The 22,503-nt window shown below is 43.6% G+C and overlaps 1 protein-coding gene across 15 annotated transcripts in view; it reads left to right on the top strand.

Moving 5' to 3' along the window:
• Window positions 1-22,503, top strand: part of FOXP1 (forkhead box P1) — a 385,680-nt gene that overhangs the window by 204,371 nt on the left and 158,806 nt on the right. For 13 of the 15 annotated variants that reach the window (XM_075433280.1, XM_075433293.1, XM_075433294.1 and 10 more), the window contains one exon: window positions 18,558-18,739. In XM_075433280.1, coding sequence (XP_075289395.1) covers window positions 18,569-18,739 — 171 coding nt within the window. In that variant the 5' untranslated portion in view covers window positions 18,558-18,568. Of the gene's footprint in view, window positions 1-9,366; window positions 9,468-17,826; window positions 17,871-18,557; window positions 18,740-22,503 lie in introns of those variants that run through there. The other 2 variants (XM_075433288.1, XM_075433289.1) reach the window with 2 other exon arrangements.

Raw genomic sequence — 22,503 nt, forward strand, 5'->3', positions numbered from 1 at the left:
ATTGTTGAAACTGTTGGCTGTGGTGCGTGAAGCTCTGACACTGTCCATATCATTTCCCTTGTATCCCTCCATGGTGGTAATCACAGCTAACACTCGCGGGATCTTTGCCGTTAAAAACTCTGTGCAGGTCAGCAGTCCTGGGAGTGACGTTCCTGAAGAAGCTCCTCTAGCTTCATACCTCTACCAATGGTCTTGTGGAAATAAGGGAAGAAATAAATACTGTGCTAAATCCGCATCTCTAAGAGGAAGGGATGCAGTAGCCGTTGCCAGTGGCAAGGGGATACGAAGAGGTACATGCAACCCACACGCAGTCCATGGCCGGCGGGGCGGGGGAAGCATGGGTGTTTGTTGTGTTGACACGATGAGGCTGCAGCCTGACCAAGGGCTTCTCACGCTTCGCAAGGCCCGTGGCTCAGGCCAGATGTTTTGCCAAAGCAGCTTGACTAATAGCTGGACACATCAAAAGTCGGAGATTAGCATCTCTGTAATTTAAAGTATTTTCCTCCCTCCTCTCCCCTGAGTATACTGATATTCAAGGCTGCCAAAAAGTGCCTATAGTCTTGCCTTTTAAGTCAAAAGTATATGAGAAGGGCTGTTTTACATAGCTCTAGATGCCCGGTTCACTGTATAACTGTGGGTACGTCGCATTGCCTTAGCTGTTCCATATGTAGATATTATGCCCATTTTGTGAGTAAGTGTCTGTGGAGCTGCTTGAACACAGATTTTTATTACTGCTTGTTGGAGTCAGAATTTTCTACTCTTATCTTCCAAACCCATGTTTCATCCAGCAAGCCCTTAAAGGCTTGTGAGACCATCACCTTTACATACTTTGTCTGAAAAGTCTTAGCGCGTAGTTCCATGTGCCAAAGCCACATACTATGTTTTCCTAAAAATTACATTCAAGTTGCCAAAAAATTGGTTGGGAACTTGCAATTTCCGAGTTACAAGTTCACACGCCAACTGCGAAAGGAGAAAAGCCGATGTGCGAGGTTTTGCAGAACCCTCAGCGTCTCCCTTCCGGCTGAGCTCTAATCTGTGCTCCCACCGGTGTCGCGTGTGCAGACAGCCTGAGCAGGCACCAGGGCTGGCGGCTCCCTTCCAGCGTGTGGGCAGCCCGAGAGGCACAGGCAAACGGCAAGGAAGAAGAAGAAGAGAAAAAAAGGAGACTGAGATGCAAACTCAGACTTGTGAAATAATTTCAGCCGTGCCTTGGTGGATGGAGAATGGGGTTAGCTTGGTCTTCGGAAAAATGCAGTTTGGGGAATGAGAAAAGAGCCAGTTCCCAGCAGGAGCAGGTGATCGTTTGTGAAATGTTGTGTCTTTCTGAGTATTTAATAAGTCTTGAAGCAACAGCTACAAGAGATCCCTTTGCTGGTGCCTATGCTCCCCTCCCAATTCTATAAAATCAGTTTTGCACATCTTAATTTTACATGCTTAAAACATTTTAGGATTTAACTTTTTTATTTCATTTTTTTAAGTCTTTGGCGGTTGCATGTTTGACATGATTTTGTTATCCTAGATGTTATGTTATGATCTGGCGCACAGAGCATTAATTCCTTTACCAGCTCTATTTCCTTTACAGTTGTTCATTTAATTGAGCTCCTCTGTGTATTTTACAAAACAAAATGCATTCATTACAACTTGCAGACCTCAGATAGTATTGTAAGGTGTTTCAGAAAGACGGCACTTTTGTGGATAGTTGTGGAAGTTGGGTGTTTGGTTTATTTTTCGGATGATGGGAGGAAGCAGTAGCAGAATTCTTGCATATATAATCAGTAGGAACTTTCCAGAAGCACTTTATTCTAGCTATTTTCTTTTAAAGCTGTGTTTACTCTTAAGAATTTGGCTGAAGGCAGTTGAAATATGTGGCTGCGGTGTAGAACAACATACACTGTATGTTTTGTTACTCTCCTTGTTCTGCTTTGACTTGTGCAAACAATTTTAATCCAAAGGAGGGGATCGTACAGTCTGTGACTGTGATATCGTACAATCCAGTTTAGGGTGCAAATAACCCTCTTACGGCACATCCATACATTGAATAGTCTTCTCTTGAATAGAGTGCAAATAGAGTGTATCCTTCACTTTCACGAGCCCTTGGAGCAGGAAGCCACATGTGTTAGCTCTGCAGAGTTCAGGAGCCAGCACATCTGTGTGACCATGCACCTGCATGTGGCTGGAGATGTTCAAATACTGCCTTCAGTGCAGATTTTGAACGTTAATCACACACCCCTGGTTGTAAACAGCCCCCGTGTGCTGCTGAGGATTCAGCACCAGAAGGGCCATTTCCCGAAGCACGGTGTGACCTCTGGCAAGCTTGGCAGTGATGGACCCTTCCAGTCCAGGGCCAGACAGCTTGTTTTGGAGAGGTCGTGGGGCCGCAGCGCTGTTTATTGAGAGGCTCTCTGTTGCGTTGGCATCACGCATGGAAAAGGTATGGGCAGCCACAGGAGTGCTCACGATTGCCCGCTGCTGTTGGCCGAGGCAAGCTGGAGGGGCTTGTTGGGTGTCCAGTTGCTCCTCTCTGCTTGTGCCTCTCCCTCTCCCAGCCCTCTGTGGCAGTGGCTCAGAGATGGGCATTGCTCTTCAGCCGTGGCTTAATGCAGAAGAGGGATTAAGAGCTTGGCTTCCTGCATCCTGACTCAAAAGTCGGCATATGTGCTTTTTTTGGTGAGTAGAAACAAATTGGTTTTGACAGAGCTTTTTTAGGGAGTTTTCTCAGGCACAGTATGAAATTTTGAGGTGGAAGAAATTCACACTTTTTTTTCCTCCTCTGTTGGGCCAGTGTGGTGAGGACCAACTGTATTTTTGGGTGCTTGGGATCCATGTGTGTCATTGTTGAGCAAGTGGCTGTTGAGGAGCGTATGCAGTACGTATGTGCCTCCAGTACAGAAATGTGGTGGAGTGCGATGCTTGCTCTGGACTCAGGCTGGAGCTGTTCCTGGGAAAGAAAACATCAAGACAAAACTGAGGAGGAAGGCACCTCTTCTGTCCCAGGCACTCTGTTCTGGCTGATGCTGAACCGGTAGGTTGGGTACTTTCATTGTGTGTGTGTTAGCTGACGTACCGATGTTCACAGGCACGTGTACGGTTTCTCTTCTGCACCATGCTGTCCTAGCTGTAATCTGATAGCCATAGCCCTTGGACAGGGCAAGGCGAGGAGACCCTGTATGTTTCCACAAAAGCTTAGCTAAGTGCATTTTTCTTATTGTGTGACGGGCCTGATTCTTGAGGGGGGTTAGATGCTCTCAGTTGTGGGTGCTCAGCATATTTGCAAGTCACCCTGCTCACAAGTTGGTGGTTACGTGTTTTTTTTAATGGGAAAACACATTTTTCCATTTGCTTCTCCATAAACTGAAACCACTAAATGGCCCTTGCTTAGTTTTCCACACACAAGCACACACTGGTGGGAGCATGAGTGAGACTGCAGGTCTTAGAAGGCGTTTGAAGTGTGTGAAAACAAGAAGTCCTAATGAAAATGGTTTTGCAACTTAATTGTAGTGGGTGTGCCTTTGTTTGCGAAAAGAAATGAAAGCGCTGGAGGCTGAAGTGCTTTCTTTATCCTCAGAACAGTGACGAGAGCAGTATAAACTTCCCTGGCCAGTTTTGCCAAGGTGCCCGAGACCTGCAGGTCCCTGCAGAGCTTTGGCGTTCTGCTCACTGGGACCCTTGCCATGGGCTTTGAGCCTTGAGCCGTCCATCCTTGCACTGCTCTCCAGAAATGCCATGTTTTGCACGGTGGACTTTTCTTGGGCTCCCGAGTGCCCCTCTTAAAAGGTGACTCGTTCACATCACATTTGGGGGAGCCACCATGTCTTTTCCAATGGTTTTGATATACGTGATTTGCCCTTTGGATGGAGATGCAGATCTCCATGTAGCCAGCGTTAAGCCTGGTGAAGGCAAGGGGCTTGTTCCTCCTAGCATGCTGTCTTGAACCCCTTTGGAGTAGTCCATGAACCCCTGCGAATCTGGTGCCAGGGAGCCAGACCCACTACTGCCTTCTGCTTCGGCCTCCTCAGCTACCCACTGCCCCATAGAAACGCGATCCATTTTAAATAGATGCTGTTTGCAGCATCTTGGACTTGCTGTGTGAGGATGAGAAATGTTAACATAAATTCTTTAAATAACATCTAGTAGTGTTGAATGCACAGAATTATAAAACATTTTTATATTCTGAGACTCATTTGCATCTTCACATTAAAAACTGTGTTTTTCTTTTCAGGGAATGGTTGCAAGATCTGATTTGTTTTGAAATCAAAGCTAAATTTGTGTTCTTGCTTTCCTCTTTGCCCTTCATTTGACAAATTTTTCTTGTTCTATAAATACAGAATTGTAAACAAGGGCTAATCCTTAGCAACAACCTGGAAAGTTAACATTTCTCTCTAGCTCCTGTTATAATTAATTCAGACGCTCTGGGTATGATGTGATTTACACATAGTGTTCCTAAGGCCAGGAGGTACTAATATCTTGTTAGAGAACTGGGGAAAAGAACACGCTTTTGTATTCACCATGTAAGATAATTGCACTGCATTTTCTTTCATAAGAAGATGTTGAAAGATGCTTTTTACTTTACATTTGAAAAATGGAAGGCTTCTGCTTTTGCATTTGGCTGAAATTGTCTTAAATGTGTTTTCCCTCCTGCAGCAGTCAACATTGTCAAAACATTTTGCAAAGTACATTTTAATAATATGGGTTAAGACCATCATTATATTAATTTAATTCTCAGTGTAGGTAAATTCGTAAGATGCTTCCACTTTGTCATAAAAGTTTTTCACAATAAACATCATCTGTTTTCCCTGAGCAGAAAGGAAAGAGATAATACAGTCAATGAAAGGATAAATCCCTTGTGTTAAAAATGTTAAAATGTAGCTTGAATGGTTTTTCTCTCATGGTCCATCCTTTTGTTTTATTTAATTTTCATTTAATTTTGTTTTGTTATGTTTATATTTGTTCAGGGAATGTTTTTGTAGTGTTAATCTATGTAAGCCACATGCAGTTGAAAACTGCAACTCCCAAAAGGCTGTGATTAAAACATTACGGATGTGGCAAGCCACAAATGCAAAAGTAAGTTTACGTTTAGATTTTCTTCATAGAATATTTTATTGAAGTTTTGTAATACCTTGGTATCGTGGTCAGCATTGCCATAAAAATTCTGTGTTATATGGAATGATACAATCTGTGAAGCATTTCCCATTATGTAGACACCATGTCTTTAAATTATAGCAATTTCTTAAGATTTTAAAGCAAAATGAGCTCTTAGAAGTGTGATTAATAGCAGGGAATGAGGCTAACACTGGGTCATCAGTGGCACTCCATTACAAAAAAGGTTGGACTAATAAAAGCATCCATCTATTTGACCAATAAAGCATTTGAATGATATGCTTATAGTTTTTATCATACCGTAGTTACTTTGTACTGAATAAACTGTGATTTTACGTGCTGGAAAAGGAGCGTGGAACAGGCAGCGCAGCTGAGGTGAGAGCAGTTGTCTCGAGTAGGGAAATTTCGGGACTTTTATGTGAAGCTTGATGTTTTCAGAAGCCTTCAGGTTGCGGTGTCTAAATTTTTGAAGCTGCTGTGAAATAACTAAATCCCCTGTGACCCATGCCTGCCTGCCCACAGTCGTTCGGTGAGGCTGGCCCTCGCTGTCCTGCAGGGAGGGGAGAAAGGAGGGTATTGTGTGTAATCATTAATTCAGAGTTAAGTCCCCGGCAGCCCCAGACATCAGAAATACTCTGCTGCAGCACAGGAAATGGGGCAGCACTTCTGTTTTCCTGGTGTGCGCACGCCAGTCCTGTCCTCGAGTCGCACCTTTCATCCTGCCCGCTATTATGCTCTCAACCTGATGTATTAAAAAATACGAGGTTGCCTGAACAATACTGCATTTGGGTTTTATTTAAATACCTGTCTTATTAGTAGGATGCACTGATTTCATGGATTTGAACCTTTTTTTTTTTTACTACAACAAAAGGCTAAATATTTTCTGAAAAAGAAAACGGAGATTCTTGGCCAGCCATGGATATCCAGGATTGTGCTGCGAAGAAAAGTGCCAAATATTCTAAAACTTGTGAAAAGCTGGTGAGGGGGCAGGCTTCTGGCGACCATGCTGTTTGCACGTGAAATGACAAGGGAGGGGGGAGATCAGTGCCGAGGCCGGCTGTGACCTTGGATACTTCATATATTACAAACTGGGATGATTTTACTCAGTGTTTGGCGGTGGTGCTGGTGCTCATCAGAAGGTAGTGGTGAACCAGGTAGGGGCCATGATGCAGCTGGGAGAAAAAAGGGTCTGTGGTGTAGGCCACAACTACATCCTCTGTCCCCATCCAACTAGTAGAACATGTTAAAGGGCTTATTTTACATGAGGGAGGGATCAATAGACTTCTGGAGGTCGAATGCAGAGATTGTGTTGGGGCAGGAATGTAACCCGGAGCCCTGGATTAACCCCTACCGATAGGACATCCATCTTGTCTCCCTGTACTTCAGATCTTTCCCAAAATCCACGTTCAGGATAGGGAAGTTACAGAAGCCTCCCCACTGCAATGGGCAATTTCTTGAGCATTTTGGGGATGAGAGACTGGAGAGGAAGGGCTTTCTGGAAGGTGGGAAACCCAGGGGACTCTGGCGTCTTGAGCACCTTGAGGACTGTCACAGTGCCTCGGGGCCAAGAGGGGGACATTGGGTGGGGAGCATTTGGGGGCCAGAGGTTTCAGTTGTGAGAAGATGACCTCAGAGGGGCTTCTGGCCCTGCTTGGGTTAACGAAAAGGAGCTGGGGAGATCTGCGGAGGTCAGAGAATGGTGATAGGAAGGAGAAGCACGAGGGCTGAGGATGGGAGAAGGAAAGGAGGAGGAACAGAACTGAACCATGCCTTGCTGCTTCAGCCTTGTGTGTCGCTGCGTGCAGGGAGCTGGCGTGGGCATGGATGGATGTGTGTAAAATTGCACTTGTACGTGGCTGTGCTGGGCAGATGAAGTTGTGCAGAAAGCTGTCATTTTGCTTGTTTGTTCTAGGGGAGAAATGAAAATTTTGCATCCCACCTTTTTGCAGGTGCTGATTTTTTTAAAAAAATGTAAATAGATCTTTTACATCAGTGGTTTGGCCGGTAAGTCTTGTTTTGTAAAACACTTTCAAGTGTTTTCAACTCCTTTCTTTACACTTTATCGGAACAGATGCACAGTTATGTATTTTCCCCTGCTGCCTGTTGTCTTGAGGTTGCACAGCAAGACTGCAAAGGCTTTTTGTTTGTTGTTAAAGGGGAGGAAAAAACCCTCAATCCACAGAAGAGTTAACAGGATTTCTCTTGATCTGCTCGTTTATGCAATGAGTAATGCGAGGTTGGTAACAGCAAATTGTTGTTTATAAGCAAACATGGCACTGTGTAAACAAGAAGGCCTGGTCTCCAACTGGTTTGATTTCATGGTGGTCAGCAGCTGATGTATGTAACGTACAACCTTTCTGCTTCTCGAAATGTCAGAAGAATGACTATTTGTTTGTCTTGAGTTCTTCCCAGCTGTTTACTCTGTAATGCATTTGCCTCAACCTTGATTCCCTAAGAGTGGCCCCTTTCTCCTCCCTGCTCTGTTTACATTAGTCCTGCCCCGAGTGTCACCTATGAAATCTGTTGATTATTCCACCTGGTTAATGTTAAATTGCTCTTGCAAGATGATGTGTTTGTTCATAAACACAAATGCTGGGCCCCTTGTTTACTGTACCCATGGCAGCAATCAGTTATTAAACAAATATTGCTTTGTTTGCGGGTGTGAGCAGCAGTTTATCCTGCAAGGTCTGGAAAAAAACCTTTAAATGCGCGGATTTTGATAAAGGAGAAAAAGGGGAGCTTGTCCCTGGAATGTGGCTGAAACTCGCTTTGGTTTGCTTTGCTTATCTTTAACTTGGGTGAAGGGGCTAGAAAGATTAGCAAGTTGTTTGGTTTTTCCAAGAGATTTCCTTAGTGTAATGATATCTATCCAGTTGTTTGCTTTTTTCAGAAGGGAGAGAGCACTCCTGCAAGATGACTAGCACAGCGGTAGACGTCTGATGGCTAGCAAATCCTGCATGGAGCAAACAAGGAGTTAGAAGGTCTAGGACAAAGATATAGGGCTATGAACCAGGTAATCGCCCCGAAAGTGCAGCCTTGCAGTCTGTGGCAGTGCTTGGTCGGGGGCTGTGTGGTTTCCCTCTTTTCTCGTGTCTGAGTTTAATTGATGCATATGCCCTCGATAGAGTTGGAAACGGCAAAGCTTTCACTTTTATTTCCGAGGAGATCTGAGGAAAATCTCTGGTTGAGAAGCAGAGATGTTTGAATGGAGAGAAAATACCAAATTTAAAAACGTGCTCTGTCACTCCTCCTGTGAGTGAGATGACAGAGCTGATTTTCTTCTTTTTATAACTCGAAAACTGCGTTTACGTCTGCTAATTCCTGTATGCTGGTTGTTTGCTCTTTGGTTTCTGGGAGTCCTAATTAGAAAGAGCCATCCTGGTAGTTGTTGCTTTTGGATTGTTTTGCAAATGAGCAAGAAAAATTCAGTCACACCATCTTTGTTTTTCAAAATTATTGTTTGTTATTTTTTCTGAATGGGGGTTGGATTTCAAATGCCAGGCAGGACCTGTTAGCACTAACAGTAAATTGTTAGGGCTTTGCACACAAAGGGAGTGAACCCTCTTAGAGTGACCTTGAGAGAGAAATGTTAACTCTCTTTGTAGGAAGGTGGTGTCTGTTCCTTCATATGTGAATTAATCTGTTAAAATAGCTTGAATATACATTTATAAAAAGCTTTTGAAGGATAAAATTAAATAATTGTCCTTTTCATCCCTTGTAAAAGCAAGCAACAAAATATGCATAAAAATGTGATATGTTGTATTCACTAGCTCGCACCAGTGGTCCAAACGTATTGTTCGTTTTGGCTACTAAAGCGGTGTCGGGGCTGGAGGGGGAGCGGGAGGTACCTGAAGTGTGTAAGTGGACAAGCCGGTCATTAGCTGACTCGTGTTACTGCGATAAATCAAACCTTTGCTGCATGAAACTAAGTGAAAATAGTGAAGTGAAAATTGCATTGTGGAGAAGTATTGCAAAGTTGCACCTGGCTTTGAGGTGGATTTTGGCTTCTGGAGGCTGGTGGAGACTTCAGAAACACTTTAGTGGAGATATGCGTGGAGGGTAGGAGTCTAATTCACCTGCAGCCAGCACTTAGTCTTGCAAGGTTTGATACCATCTTATCGAAGTGGTGCTGCTGCTGTCTAGCATAAACGAACCATATTTACTAAATGCAGCTTTGGCTTTTTACTTGGTTGAATAGTCTCCCATTTCTCTGTGAGACAGACTGCAAGAGTGCGTGTTGCAAGCGCAGAGCAGTGTGTGTACAAACAAATAAGTCCTGGGCTGTGAGAACAGCTCTGCAGTTTCTGTTCCTGTTCGACACGAACCGCGGGGAGCCCCGCACGTTGCTGCGCCGGGGCTGGGATGAGCAGGTGGGTACCTCCCGAGAGACGCCAGCCGCGAGGCCGGCACCAAGGCAGCTCTGCGGCCGCGCTGTGCCTCGCCGTGTCCCTCCTTCTGGAGGGGTTTTTCCTCTAGTGCGGACGGGGCTTTTGTCCATATGGTAGCAATAGTAGAGTCATTATGGTACAATGAAATATGGTTCCTTGTTTGGTTTGGGTTTTTTTTGCCGTCCGCCATTCTTTCCTTCTAAATAAGCGATGATCCCAGTAATGGTAAGGATGATTTCTGTCAAGCTCATGGCTGAAAGACAGCTCTCCCCAAGAGAGAGGAAGGAACCTCACTCTGCTGATGATGGTATGTAAATGATTACATCATATTTGCCAGTCGTTTGGAAGTGGCCCAGCTTTAGAGCTTTTATGTGGCTGTGGCATGGGCTTCATGCTGAATAATATGGATTTTAACAGCTGTCAGGCTGAGAGGCATAGATTGAGATAGGGCAGGCTTTGCAAAGGGGGTGTGCTTAGCCAAGGTGAGACTGCGAGTAACTTCTGTGCAGATGTGTAAAATGAAGGGAGGATGTAAAAAGCTCGTTTGGGGAAAGTTGTGTTGTCCGTCATCTGCCTAAGACTTTGGATCTTACCTCAGGGAAAGGAGTGAGACCTGTTACCTTCACAGCTTGGTATGTTTTGGTGCACTAGCTTTTCATGGGGACCAGCTCTAACTCTTTTGAGCAGAGCAAAGGGGAACCTTTTAATGTCTGAGTCAATTAATTTTCCTTGGATTTGCTTGTTCTCTGTTCTTACTGTTTGTGGTCAGCAACACCCTCAGCAGAAGAGATTTCCTTAGGGGTAAGTGCAGTGACTGATTCTCTGAGAAGTTAAGTTGTTTAGCCATGATTTCACAATAAGTCAGCGTGGCACAAGTGGGATTAGGCTCCTGACTCTGCTTCCCTTCTCCTTACCACAGCTGTCTTAAATTTCAGCTCCTGCAGAGCATTGGTCAGCCTTTCACTGAGCTGCCTCCAAATGATTTCGGGTTCCCGTGGCCCTAAGGATACACGCTGCTGCTGGGAAGAAGTAACCCAGACAGTGTAGGCCAGGCATGCAAATCATGAAAGAGATTGTGTAGTTGTATACAGTTAAATAAATTGTCGTGGCAGCCTACATCTAGACAGGAGTAGGTGAAACTTCAGGAGACTTGAGGGTGGCAAGCGGACATAAACCCTGGCAGATGTTCAGGTTGGTGGAAGTTCAGCTTGTCACTGGTGTGTCCCCCAGGGAGAAGGTAAGGCAACCCATGTCCTTCTGCTTTGGCCAAGGTGATGTGCTCACGTACTTTTGGAAAGCACTGGCTTTTCACTCACTGAATTTAGTTGTGGCTTCACGTTTTCCCTTTCCTTCTTCCTTTTTTACCTCACTCCCCTCCACACAGCTCTGCATCAGCAAGTAGCCTTGCCCAGCGTCGGGAGGGCAGGGAAGGAGAGCAGCCCCATGTGAGCCAGGTGCTGGGGCTGAGCCGTGGATCGGTTGCGGGGATGCTCCGAGAGCAGCAGGATTTGTTTCCCTTCCCCGGGGAGGCTCGGCACATCACCTCTGCGATGCGCTCAGCCTCCGCCGACCCAAGGCCTGGGACGAGTCCAGCCGAGAGGAGAGCCCCAGGGCTGTGCCAGGGGCAGGAGGCAAAGCTGAGGATGTGCTGTGGATAATCCCGCTGCTTCTGGACCCGTGATTTCCTCAGCACTAAATGAAATTTCAGATTTTAGATACGTCTAGACATATACAGTGCACGATAAAGTTGATAATACATTAATCATTTTTAACAACAGGTAATATGCATAATTTATGGTGTTACAGTGCTATCTTTTTTGATATTTATGATGGATAATGCTCAGTTTTTGCCCTCATATTACTGCTTTAAATTATACCAGAAGAAAATTAATGAGAAAGTAGATTTATGGGTTTCATTTGTTTGTCAATTCGGAAATTAATTGGGTGTTAATTTTAGCCGTCCCTCATCAGACCAGGTCTTTAGTATGTGTGCATTACTTTGCATTCATTGAAGCCTACCTCCCATTTACTGTGGGTCACTAGCTTTGCATACATTAAAATAGCCCTCAGGCTCATTCTCTTGATTACTTTTTGAACTGCCATGCATTAGAAAATTTACGCCTTTCTGTTATAATTATGAAAATTCGCTATTGGAAGATGGTGCTTGCATAACAGCAAGTATACAGTCTTGCTCAGCGATGTAAGATCATATAGCAAATCCCAGTACGTTTTTGTTCTAATCCTAGAAAATAGCACTCTCGACATTCTTTGTTGTGCGAGTTTCATCCTTTGAAATTTCAAGGATCCATTTTAATGCATTGAATTACCTCTTTAAGCTGAGGAAATATCAAAGGATTTCACCTCGTCGCTGTCTCTTTGTTTCCTCTTTCCACATATCCCGTACGTGTTCCTCCCTTGCCTTGCTCCAGGTTTGCCTCTCCTCCTCCAAACGCCGCTGTCAGACGTGACTCAGCATCGCTTTTCAGGACAGCGGAGCCTGACTCGCTCCATTCCTTACTATTTCGGTTGATTCTTAAAGATCATCCTTAATTGCTCTTTGAATCCCCTTCTCCTACTCCTGCACAATTCAGCAACCACCAGTAGTGTGTAGGCGAGTGGCCTTCAAAGGGGTAAGCATGAAGTTTTATCCAAAAAGTACCCTAATGTACTGACAGTTGATCTATAGTTAGTTAGTACATAATTATACCTAAAATACAGCCTGTCAGCAGGATAAATGACGGCTACTGAAAACTCTAAAAGCATGACGGGTATTCACCCATCTGCAATGACGAGAGCGGAGGGGTTTGTAAGTTGAGAAAGGCTGGTGAGTTCAGCATGATCTGATTTAGTTAAATCATGCCATATGTTGGGATGGCTCTTTCTAATAGTCGTGCTCACCACAAACACAGGCAGAGAGAAGATACTTGGTCCACCTGGCTAGTGGGGACTCCCCTCCCCGGCGTTATTTTTGTACTTAGCGTGGTGGCAGCCCTCGAGCTGCTCATGTGAAGCTGGCTGATTCACAGTTAATTGTGACATGGTGTAATTTAGTAAATGAGCAGCTGAACATCTGTACGCCTTCCCCCACAGTAGATCAAAGCCTTACCTTACACAAGGCTTTTAATTTCCACTAGTGAATCCTTTTTCTTGCACTGAACTCGTGGATGGTGGGATGGCGCTGCTGGCCGCCTCACTGACCTAGGGACGGGGTGTCAGCTGGAGGAGATGGGTGTTTTGCCAGCAGCTGGGGACTGTCAAGCCTGTTCCGGAAAAAATTCAGAAGTGGTGGTGGGATGTGGAGCCCGGGGTGCTTTCCCCGGCTGGGCACTTGCTCCAAAGATACTGGGACTAAAAGAGACCACCTGTGAGTTGGGCAGTGGTCTCCTGGGAAAGCCATCGTGGTCCTCATTGGTGACACCGGCCATCACCGGAGTGCTAGGCTGCTTCTGCATTGCTCTTGTACCTGTGCTGGGGCCAAGAAGCAGCTTTGCTCATGCTTTGTGTACTGCCTTGCCAGTCACGCTCTGGAGTGCGTTTTGTTCTCAAGAGGTAAAATCCTGCCTTTGCAGCGTCGCGTTGTCATGAAATGCTTCCAAATGTTGTTTGGGGTTTTTTTAGTAATCATACAGAGAAGTGCTCTGAAGTTGGTCCTGAGCTTGCTTTGGGGAACTGCTTGCATCAAATAGGTAAAACGTTACTTATAAATCATGCATGTATGGATGGTCTGCCTGCTGCAGAATTTAGGGCTAGATCTTGTCATTTGATCGTTTACTTAAAACTGATTTTGCTGTTAACTCTTCTGTCTATAAAAGTAGAAATATATTCTATATATCTGTATTGTGTGTAATTTACAAGTCCTTTCATGACTGGGCCAAGTTCTTTAAGGGCATTTATTCTGCTTCATATAAATAATTGATCAGCCAAGTTAATTTACTTCTGCCTGACTTGGTCAACCTTAATTAACTGCCCTGAAATAAAGACTGAACTTTTTGTTAGCTTAAAATCTTTCACGAGTGTGACAAAGAAGGGATGTATTGTGATAACATTTTTGCTCTAGCACTCATCCCAGGGGACAGAAATGTTGAATGATCTTTATGTGCATATATATATTTGTAAACACCTCCAAGTACTAATAGCTGAAATGAAATAGCCCTGGAAGTAACTTTGAAACATGCAGGCTACATTCTGTGAATCTGTAGTCAAGGTTGAGTCTGGAAGCATACTAAAACAGAGATTTTAAGGCCCAGAAGACCCCGGGGATAGTTTTTTAAAGGTGATGAGATGCTTAAAGATGTAGATTGGTGCTTATTCAGGAGTCTTAAAAATGTCTCGCCAGATGCCTCTGTGTATGGTGAGGCATCTAAATACGTCTGAATATCAGTCCCTTAGTCTTTCCGACTTGCAGTTGGTCCTTATTTGACGGGTGCTTCAGTCAGTAAATCCTGCCTCGTGCTGACATTAAACAATGCCACTTAGTCTTTAGAAACTATACGAGTAGAAGAATTGCAGAAATGGCACACTTCAGCGCCCACCTCCTGCCTACTAATCTCCATGCTTAACCTTGCTCATCTACATAGTCCAGTGGAGCTGAGAGGTATGTAACTGCAGCATCTGGTCTTTCTGATGTTAGGGACTTTATTTTATTTTATTTTTTTTTTAATGAATTAGCACAGAACATTTTCAAAATTAGGATTCCTTCAGATTCTGTCTTTTTAGTTCAAAACACCAGCACTGGAGTCCTCAGAAAGACATTTTGATTCAGTCAAAGTTCACATCCAGCCTATGTTTTTTTTTCAGTTTTGACCATGCCCTGAAGACATAAGCTGTCCCCTACTTGTGTCCAAGTCATACGGAAGATGATTAGCTGTTGTCCTCCTAAGCACGGAGTGCTTTGCTTCGATTCCACTCCAGTGAAATTTTACTCCATTACCTTGAACATAACGTATTCACCAAGGAGATGGGCCAAACTGTATGGCTTTGGCTTTGTGTTTGACTGTGTATCAAAGCTAGAAGAGGTTTTGTACAGGTTAGGATGGGAATCTTGAGAAATTTATCACCATTGTGAGATTTTTAAACCAAGCTGACACGAAGTTGTGTAAGAACATTTTTTATATTATGTGCTCCTTGATTTCAGGATAAAATTTTGCAAGTTGTTGTTCATACTTCAGCTTAGCTTTGGTCCTTTCTATGGGAAAAACATGTTGTGTCACCTTTAATAATCTTAAGAGTCATTCTCTGTCCTTCCTATCGTGAAATATTGTAGAATTTTTATTGAAAAAAAGATGCTTATACTGGTACGAACCCATCTGTTTTAAGCTGTAAGAGTACATTTTCCTTTGCAGTATTGATGGGAGAGTCATTCTGCTTTGTGGAACGCAGGAGATGAACATACTCTTTTGCCATTAAATTTCTTAAGTGAGAACATGGTATCTTGCACGTCATGGAAGCTTTTGTGAAATACTGTATTTCCTATAGTAAATCATTATGCATAACAGCTTCTTCAGCACTATTTTGGTTACTTGGGATTGTATTCAGACCAGAATCACAGTTTGTGGGGCTAGACCTGAAGCTTCAGTTCAGTTCCCACAGAACCTAATCACGTTGCATAAAGTCAACCTTGCTTTGCTTTTTTCTTTCACAATTTTGAATGACAGACTTCACTTATAGGCTTCTGTAAGGCACGCTCCTCTGTGCTGAGGAGAGACAATTATCTCAGCCATCCTCAGTGTACTATCACCTCAGCTCATTTAGGTGTGCTCAAAAAGACAAATAATAATCATTCTTGCAGAAAGCTCTCGCAGGTTGATTTTCATGACATGACGCTTAATGATCAAACCAAACTGTGATTATTTATGTCAACTCACATTTGACTACAGTGAAGAAATAAACAGTTTTATCTTTTCTCCCTTGAAAATCCTGTTTTCTGTTGGAGGTGTTTTAGCAAAGTGGATGCGTTTTGTATTGGTATTCTGTTGGACTTATATTGAAGTTGACTGCCTGTGAATGGGTGTTTTTGAAACAAAATTTGCTCAAAGATGTTCACTTCTGCTTTTAAAATAATTTTTTTGAACGTCCAAACATGACAATTTTGTGTTTTAGCGCTTTTGATGTTGTCTTTGCAAACTCCATTTCCAGCTCCATTTTGTTGGTAGCTGCTGCCAGGCTGGGTATGGTATGTAGGGCGGGCAGAGCCAGTGGAGGGGCCAGGGCTGACCCTGTGCAGCCTAGGAGAACGGTGGTAACTGGCTGGAGTACTTTGAAAGGTAAAATGGAGCATGAAATTTGTCATGAAAAAGGTGCTTAAGAACTCTGTGATCTTTTTGTGACCAAATACTACAAATAATCCATCTTTTTCTCAGTCATATAGGTTGGAAAAATTGTAGCAATTTCTATTGTTGTTTCTTTCCAGGAACATTTTGCAATCCTGGAGACAATAAACAATTTCTTGACCAGTTTGGTTGTGAATTATTTTCTGTGTCTTGGAGATATTATGCTCAGAAGGGCAAGCCAACAAATCGTGATCAGGCAGTGATAGATCTGCTCCTCAGTGGTGCACATTCTTCATGCTGCTGTTAGAGCCATCTCGGAGCTTTGGTTGGTGCTTTCTCTGACCCTCCTTAGTAGTTTATCCAGCTTCTTGCTTCCGGTCAATTTGTTGCATCAGAAGTGTTGGGGAATGAAATGTCCTGCTTTACTGCTTAAGTATGTTGGTTTTAGCATCTCTTTCCACCATGGTATCTGCTGGAGGCACCTTCCACCAGTTCTTTAGTATGTTCTTCCTCCGTTGGGTCTGGTCTATGTGATGGTGACATGCCACCCACTGTTTGCCATCGGGCATCACAACAGTCGGAGACAGGAGACTCTGGGTTTAAACTGCTAACTCAACCTTCCACGGTGGTTATGCTTGTCGAGATCTTCTGCTGAGGTGTGAATTAATGTAATGCTCCACTTTCTCCAGTTGAGGCTTGACCCCAGATGTGGATGGAAGCAGCAAACAATTACATCAGTTCTTTATTTTTTATTTATCTCTGGTTAAAGGAAGTGTGTCCTTTCTACTAGCATAGCATATAAAAATTGCGTGGTATACCTTTGAGTAACTTGTGAGCTGTCTGGAGAATCTCACTCCTGTCTTCTCTTCTGAAGCGACATGTGCTGTTTAGTTGATGCCCAGTATGTAATCCAGCCTTGCGTGCTAGGTGTGAACACTTGTTTAGACCTTGTTGTGCTTGTAGGCTTTCCTTATAGTGCCGAAAATAAAAACCACACCATGCTCAGCCTGTGTCAGAGCCAGATCATGTTAAAACCCAAAAGCATTTGCTAGTGGCATTGGGAAGGCTCTAGGTTAGTTTAGATCTCTGGAGCTTTTACAAGGAAGTTGACAGAAGCTTTACAAAGAGCCCCCAGGCCCTTTTGTCCTCTTGCATAATTCGAAGATTTCACAAAACGGATTGAAAGAAGTTTCCATAGACCAGCTGAGATTTATTTAAATGTAATCAGAACATTTGAATCTGTCCTAGCACTGTCCGTGTGCTCGGATGGCTGTCGGCATGAATAGATGCTGTCATGACTGGAGCAGGGTCCGGCTAATGAGTGGTTCACCCGCCTCAGATGTGAATCAGCGAGGAGTGCTAACGCCAGAGTGTGGTGGTGACAATGCCCTCGTTAGTCAGCTGCTTCTCAGTTATGACATATTGGTTATCAGCCGTATGGATCTTCATTAGGAATGTATGAAGCTACCAAACGAATGAGAGGTCTGGTATTGGTGCGTTGGGCTGGCGCGTACTTTTACGCGCGGGATCAGATGCTGAATGTCACCTAGGGCCAGCAGACACCCGGGCAGCCAGTGCTGAAGGGAGGAATTGCTGTCTCCAGCTGGTACTGTGCCTTCGGTGGCCAGGGGCTCCAAATTACGCACATATGGAATTCCCTGGGGAAAGGGGTTTCCCCTGGTACTTCTTCATTGAAATGTGTTGCTTTCTCTTGCCATTTCTGATTGGTATTTTTTCGTATATGGTTGAAGAGAAGGGATTTTTCTTCTTCCTTTTGATTCAGGGTAGTTATTGAATTCGAACAAGTTCTTCCTTAAAAAGAAAGCATCTTACTTGCAAGGTGAACCACCCTGCACAAAGACATTTGGCTCACATGTGCACGTGGTGAGTTAGCGTGGAGCAGGCTGTGTTGGCAGTGTGCAGTTTGGCTTACCGTACCCCATGTTGTCCCAGGTAGGAGTGAGAGGAGGAGCATGAAGGGAGGGAGGGGATGGGCTGATGGAAGCAGAGCGGGTTAATAACATTTAAATCCTGTAACTTGGGGCCTTGCAGGTAGGTGGAAATGCCTAGAAGACAACCACAAAAACTATAAAACAACAGTCAAAAGATGTCAAAGGTAGGAGTTTGCAGCTGAAAACTGGCGTATCTGCTTTGTTTGGGGGGTCTTCACCGTAATGCCATAGTGCATCCAAAGTCAGACCAAATCCATAGCCAACAAATTGGCCAAAAAGACTAATTCTGTGAGCAGTTGAAGTGGTTTCCCCCAGGCGAAAACTGATGGTGTCCGGCACATCCCAGACTCATCCTAAATAGCTTCAGAGTAAGAAAAGGTGCCAATTTGGCAGTATCGTGGTGTGAATGGAAACCAAAATAGTGAATGCCCTACTTCACCTACCTGCCCCTACATACTCTATATCAAGTTTTTGATATTGTCCATCGTACGTTGCAAAGAGCGACTCATTCATTTCAAAGGAAAGCATCCAGATGTAACTAGAGAAATTTAATTATGGATTCTGTGTGTTCGTTCAAAAATATTTTTTTTTCTCTAAGGGAAAAAAGATGTTGAGCAAATAATACTATATTTAGAACAGGACTAACTTACTAAAATTATAGCTGTACCAACAGATAAATAAACATAAACTAGTAGCATAAACCATTAATGAAAGATAAATCGTATGAAGGGAAATGACAAATGTTTACAGTTTTGGCAGGATTTAAAGCAGGGCATGTCTCCTTATATACAGCAACTGTTTTAACAGCTGCTTTTTTTTTTTTTTTTTCCCCCTCCCCTAAATTATTTCAGGTTTTTGAGTCATGATGCAAGAATCTGGGACTGAGACAAAAAGTAACGGTTCAGCCATTCAGAATGGAGCGAGCGGTGGCAACCATTTACTAGAGTGCAGCCTGCGGGAAGTGAGATCAAACGGCGAGACACCTTCAGTTGAAATTGGGGCTGCAGATTTAGCACATCTTCAGCAACAGCAGGTACTGTAAGACGTATTACAAGTTTCCTACTTACAGAAAAAGCATGAAGCATTTACCCACCCCCCAACCCCTTCGTATTTGCCAGTCAGAGGATGCTTTTAGGACTTGCCTACGACATTCTGTACATTTTTTGTCTGTAGGGGATTGCAGTCGTTAATGTAAAGGGAAATGCTGGACTTTTCTTCCGGGGCTGTTTTTTAATCAGTCCCTGGAAATACCCAAAGATCAGGGCTTGCTTCTGTTGCCTGAATGTATTGAGCCTGGTGGCAGCGACTGGGTGAATCGCTGTATACAAAGAACTGGTTTCCAAAATATGTCACTGGGTGGAAAATACACTAATGTTAAGTTTTGTTTTTGCAACAAATTTTAATATAACCTAGCAACCTCTATCAACAGAATGTTTTCCATTAGTAAGAAAGGCTGCAGAGGTATCTGCTGCGGCAAAATGTCAGAATAAATAAATAAATACATCCCGTGTTGGTACTCCTCAATTCGGAAGAATTGGAACCAAATTGTGCATTTTGCCTTTGTGTTTTAATTAGTGTATTTTCTGGGGGGTGACCAAGTTCACCAGTGTAAACTATCCGCGTAATATGTTTTGTCTTTTTCTTTTCTCTGATAAAATTTTGAAATCCTTTGAGGAAATTTTACACCAAAGTGCTGGGCATGTATTATTGACGTGTTTGGGAACAAAGGCTGCAGCAGAGCCATGGTGAATACACTTATGCCTAACCTGCGCTTTCTCTAATGCAATAAGCATTCTTAAAACCTTTTAAATAAGCAATTGGCAGCTGGTTAAGACTCCCCTAAGTGTACAGTGATCTTTTTAGCAGGTTGTTGTGGAGAAGAAAAAACCTGCACTCAAAAACAAAGCAAACCGAAGGCTTGTGGAGGAGCAGGGGACCCCGTTTGCCAACCTATAGACAGAAAGCTGCCATAATTAAACAGATCGGAAAAATGGATGCTACTAAATGCATAGACCTTGGTTGTTTCAATCATTTTCATCCTACAGGTTTTTACTTGAAGTGAGAATACCATCAGTGAGAAAATCACAGCCATGCTGAATTCATTACTGCAGTAGTCACACAAAACCACGGATAAAATTTCAATAACTGCAGGCCACAGTTGAGTAAACAGTTGCACTGAAACTTAATTCCTGTTGACTTTTCCCTCATTCTTCGCCAGGGGCACATTCTGATTCGTAGTGCAAAGACAACGGGGGTTACAGCTTTGATTAATATAGGACAGTAGAAAAGGAGTGGAACAGTAAAATGTGTTCACCACACAGGTCTTGTCTTAAAAAGGCTTCACATCAAAATGAGTTAATTACGCTGTGTTTTCCATAGGAGTGCTATGGAATTTTCCAGTGCTGCTTTGTGCAGAGAAAAACAGGAGGGGGGTCATGCAAACACGCACACACACGTGCACACTGTAGACCAGAATTGCTCAGAGCTCTGCTCCTCCGCTCCTACCACCAGTTAGTAACCTCCACTGCCGGCGCCTTGTGCCAGGGCTGCTCCGCTGCCATCCAGAGGGCTCTTGCCACCTCAGATAATGTCGTAATCTCGCGTGTAATGGGTTGTGTCATTCAACAGCCGCCCATTCGGTCAATGAAGGAGTGGCACCAATTCATTCCTCCGCAGGTTCTGCAGCCCTCCCCCAGACAGTGCCTGGCACAGCCACCAGTGCTGCCAGCCCCCGTGGGAGCGGGGCACGGGGCTGGGGGACAGGATTGCCGGGCTCAGGGTTGCTTTCGCACAGCTCAGATTTTAGCTTACAGTTTATTTATCCTCTGCCAGTACGATAAACGTGGTCGGGGAGCTTGCTTTTCTCCAAGTTCTTAAAAGACCTTTATGTTCTGTGTTTGAATTCTGTTGTTAATTGGTTTTGATGACTAACTTCTCCATGGAGTTTATCTTTTAAAAAGCAAGTTGATTGTAAAGTTTAAAACAGTTATTAAAAAAAAAAAATGACAACAACAAAAAAGGGTAATCAGAGCTAGCAAAAAAATATCAATCTTTGTGTTTGGAAAATATTTTTAAATGTTGAAAAGAAGAAAAACCCGTTGTTTTCAGACAGCTAATGCAAGCATTTACAGATACACATACAACATGGAGCATAATGTTTAGATGTTTCTCTGTATACAACATATGCTCTCAGGTCACTTAACAGAATGCGTTCTACAAAACACTTCTTCAATACAAATGAATGAGTTCTGAATTAAACAGCTATTTCTTAAGAGCATTTCATTCAAATCTTTTTGCCACCTGGCACTTGATTTGTCTGAAAAAAAAAAAAAAAATTAGTGGCGAGTAGTTTGAGCTTTGCTGTTGCGGCTGGTTGTGTATTCCTGTGATGAGTGTGGCTGGGCAGTGAAACCTGGACGTACAATGGGTTGTGTGAAGCATCTGTGCTGAATTTTGGTTCACGTTTTTTGTGAAATTTATGAATTTATAAGTACTAATAGCTTTGTTAGTATGAGAGGGGAAAACAGAAATGCTTCTGTTTTTTTAGGAAGTTTTAATGGGTTTACAAACTTGCAAACATTTTACTATGGAGAAATACGGAGCACCACAGATGTTCATATGTTTGAAGGAACAGTGTATGGTGTGATGAGCACTCTTGTAGTAAGCGCAGGGAGGACCCGTAGGACAAGTTTTATACTTCCCATGTCGTCTGTGGGTGATTCTGCCATGCAAGGACACAGAGAGTGATGTGATGCTAAATTACTTTAGCATTAGCAATCTTGTAAAATGTACTGTTAAGCTGGGTGTAGCAAATGGAGGGATGAGTTCTGCTATGTATAATAAAACCAAACAGCTCCAACTAATGTTTATGCTTGTAATCGTGAAGTAGGAAAGCCAAAGCAGTGCAAGTGACCCTTCAGAGAGAGTACATCTGTGGATGAGTTGGATAAAAATGCAGATACACATAGGAGAAATTGCCCCCAGAACCAGACGAAAAGGGAAGGAAAATCCTTTCCTGCAGTATTTTGGCACCTGCTGAGGCTGGGAGAGGTTGTGTTCCCACTGTTGCTTGGCCAGCATCTCACAGGAATGACTGCCAGGATAAGGTGGAGTGGGCAGGGTTTTGGTGACCTGTCTGTAAAACCTGGAGTAGGCAGGAAGGTTACCTGGGTCATTGGACTGCTGAAAGAGACCAGCAGCGGGCATCTGGCGTGGGGTCAGGCAGTGGGGCTCAGGAGCTTGCTCCCAAGGTGCCCAAATGGCAGAACCAAAGGACAGGGCAGAAAACCTGGGAATGGGGTGCCGGCAGAGCCTGGCAACATAAGTTAGCTCTGAGGCATCACGGAAAACATCTGGGAGGTGCAGAATGGGTGTCGGAGTGACCCACAAGCTGGAAGTCAGACTGGGCGAGGGAAACTTGGACAGAAAGTGTGTAATGATGGGGTGACTCTCGCCTACCAAGGAGTAATAAATAAAGACTCATGGGGACAAACTGCCTTTTAATGTACATGATCACAGCTTTAGTTGCTTGAGTGGTTTCTGACGTCTATTCAAATAGAAGAAGGTTTGATGCTTTTGATGCTTCAGTCCTAGCCAGTTCTTTTTTTTTTTTAAGCTTATAAAATAAATATTATTTATTGTGTTTTATCCTCAGGACTATTCATTAAAGTATTCTTCACGTTATTAGCAGAGAAACAAGAATATGAATTGAACAAAGAGGATGAATACAAAGTTGAATTCCTATACACAGCAGCAAGACACCAAATGCTGTGTTGCATGGAGGCAGAAATACAAACC

Source organism: Opisthocomus hoazin, chromosome 11 (genome assembly GCF_030867145.1).
Source record: "Opisthocomus hoazin isolate bOpiHoa1 chromosome 11, bOpiHoa1.hap1, whole genome shotgun sequence".
In the NCBI taxonomy this organism is placed as follows: domain Eukaryota; kingdom Metazoa; phylum Chordata; class Aves; order Opisthocomiformes; family Opisthocomidae; genus Opisthocomus; species Opisthocomus hoazin.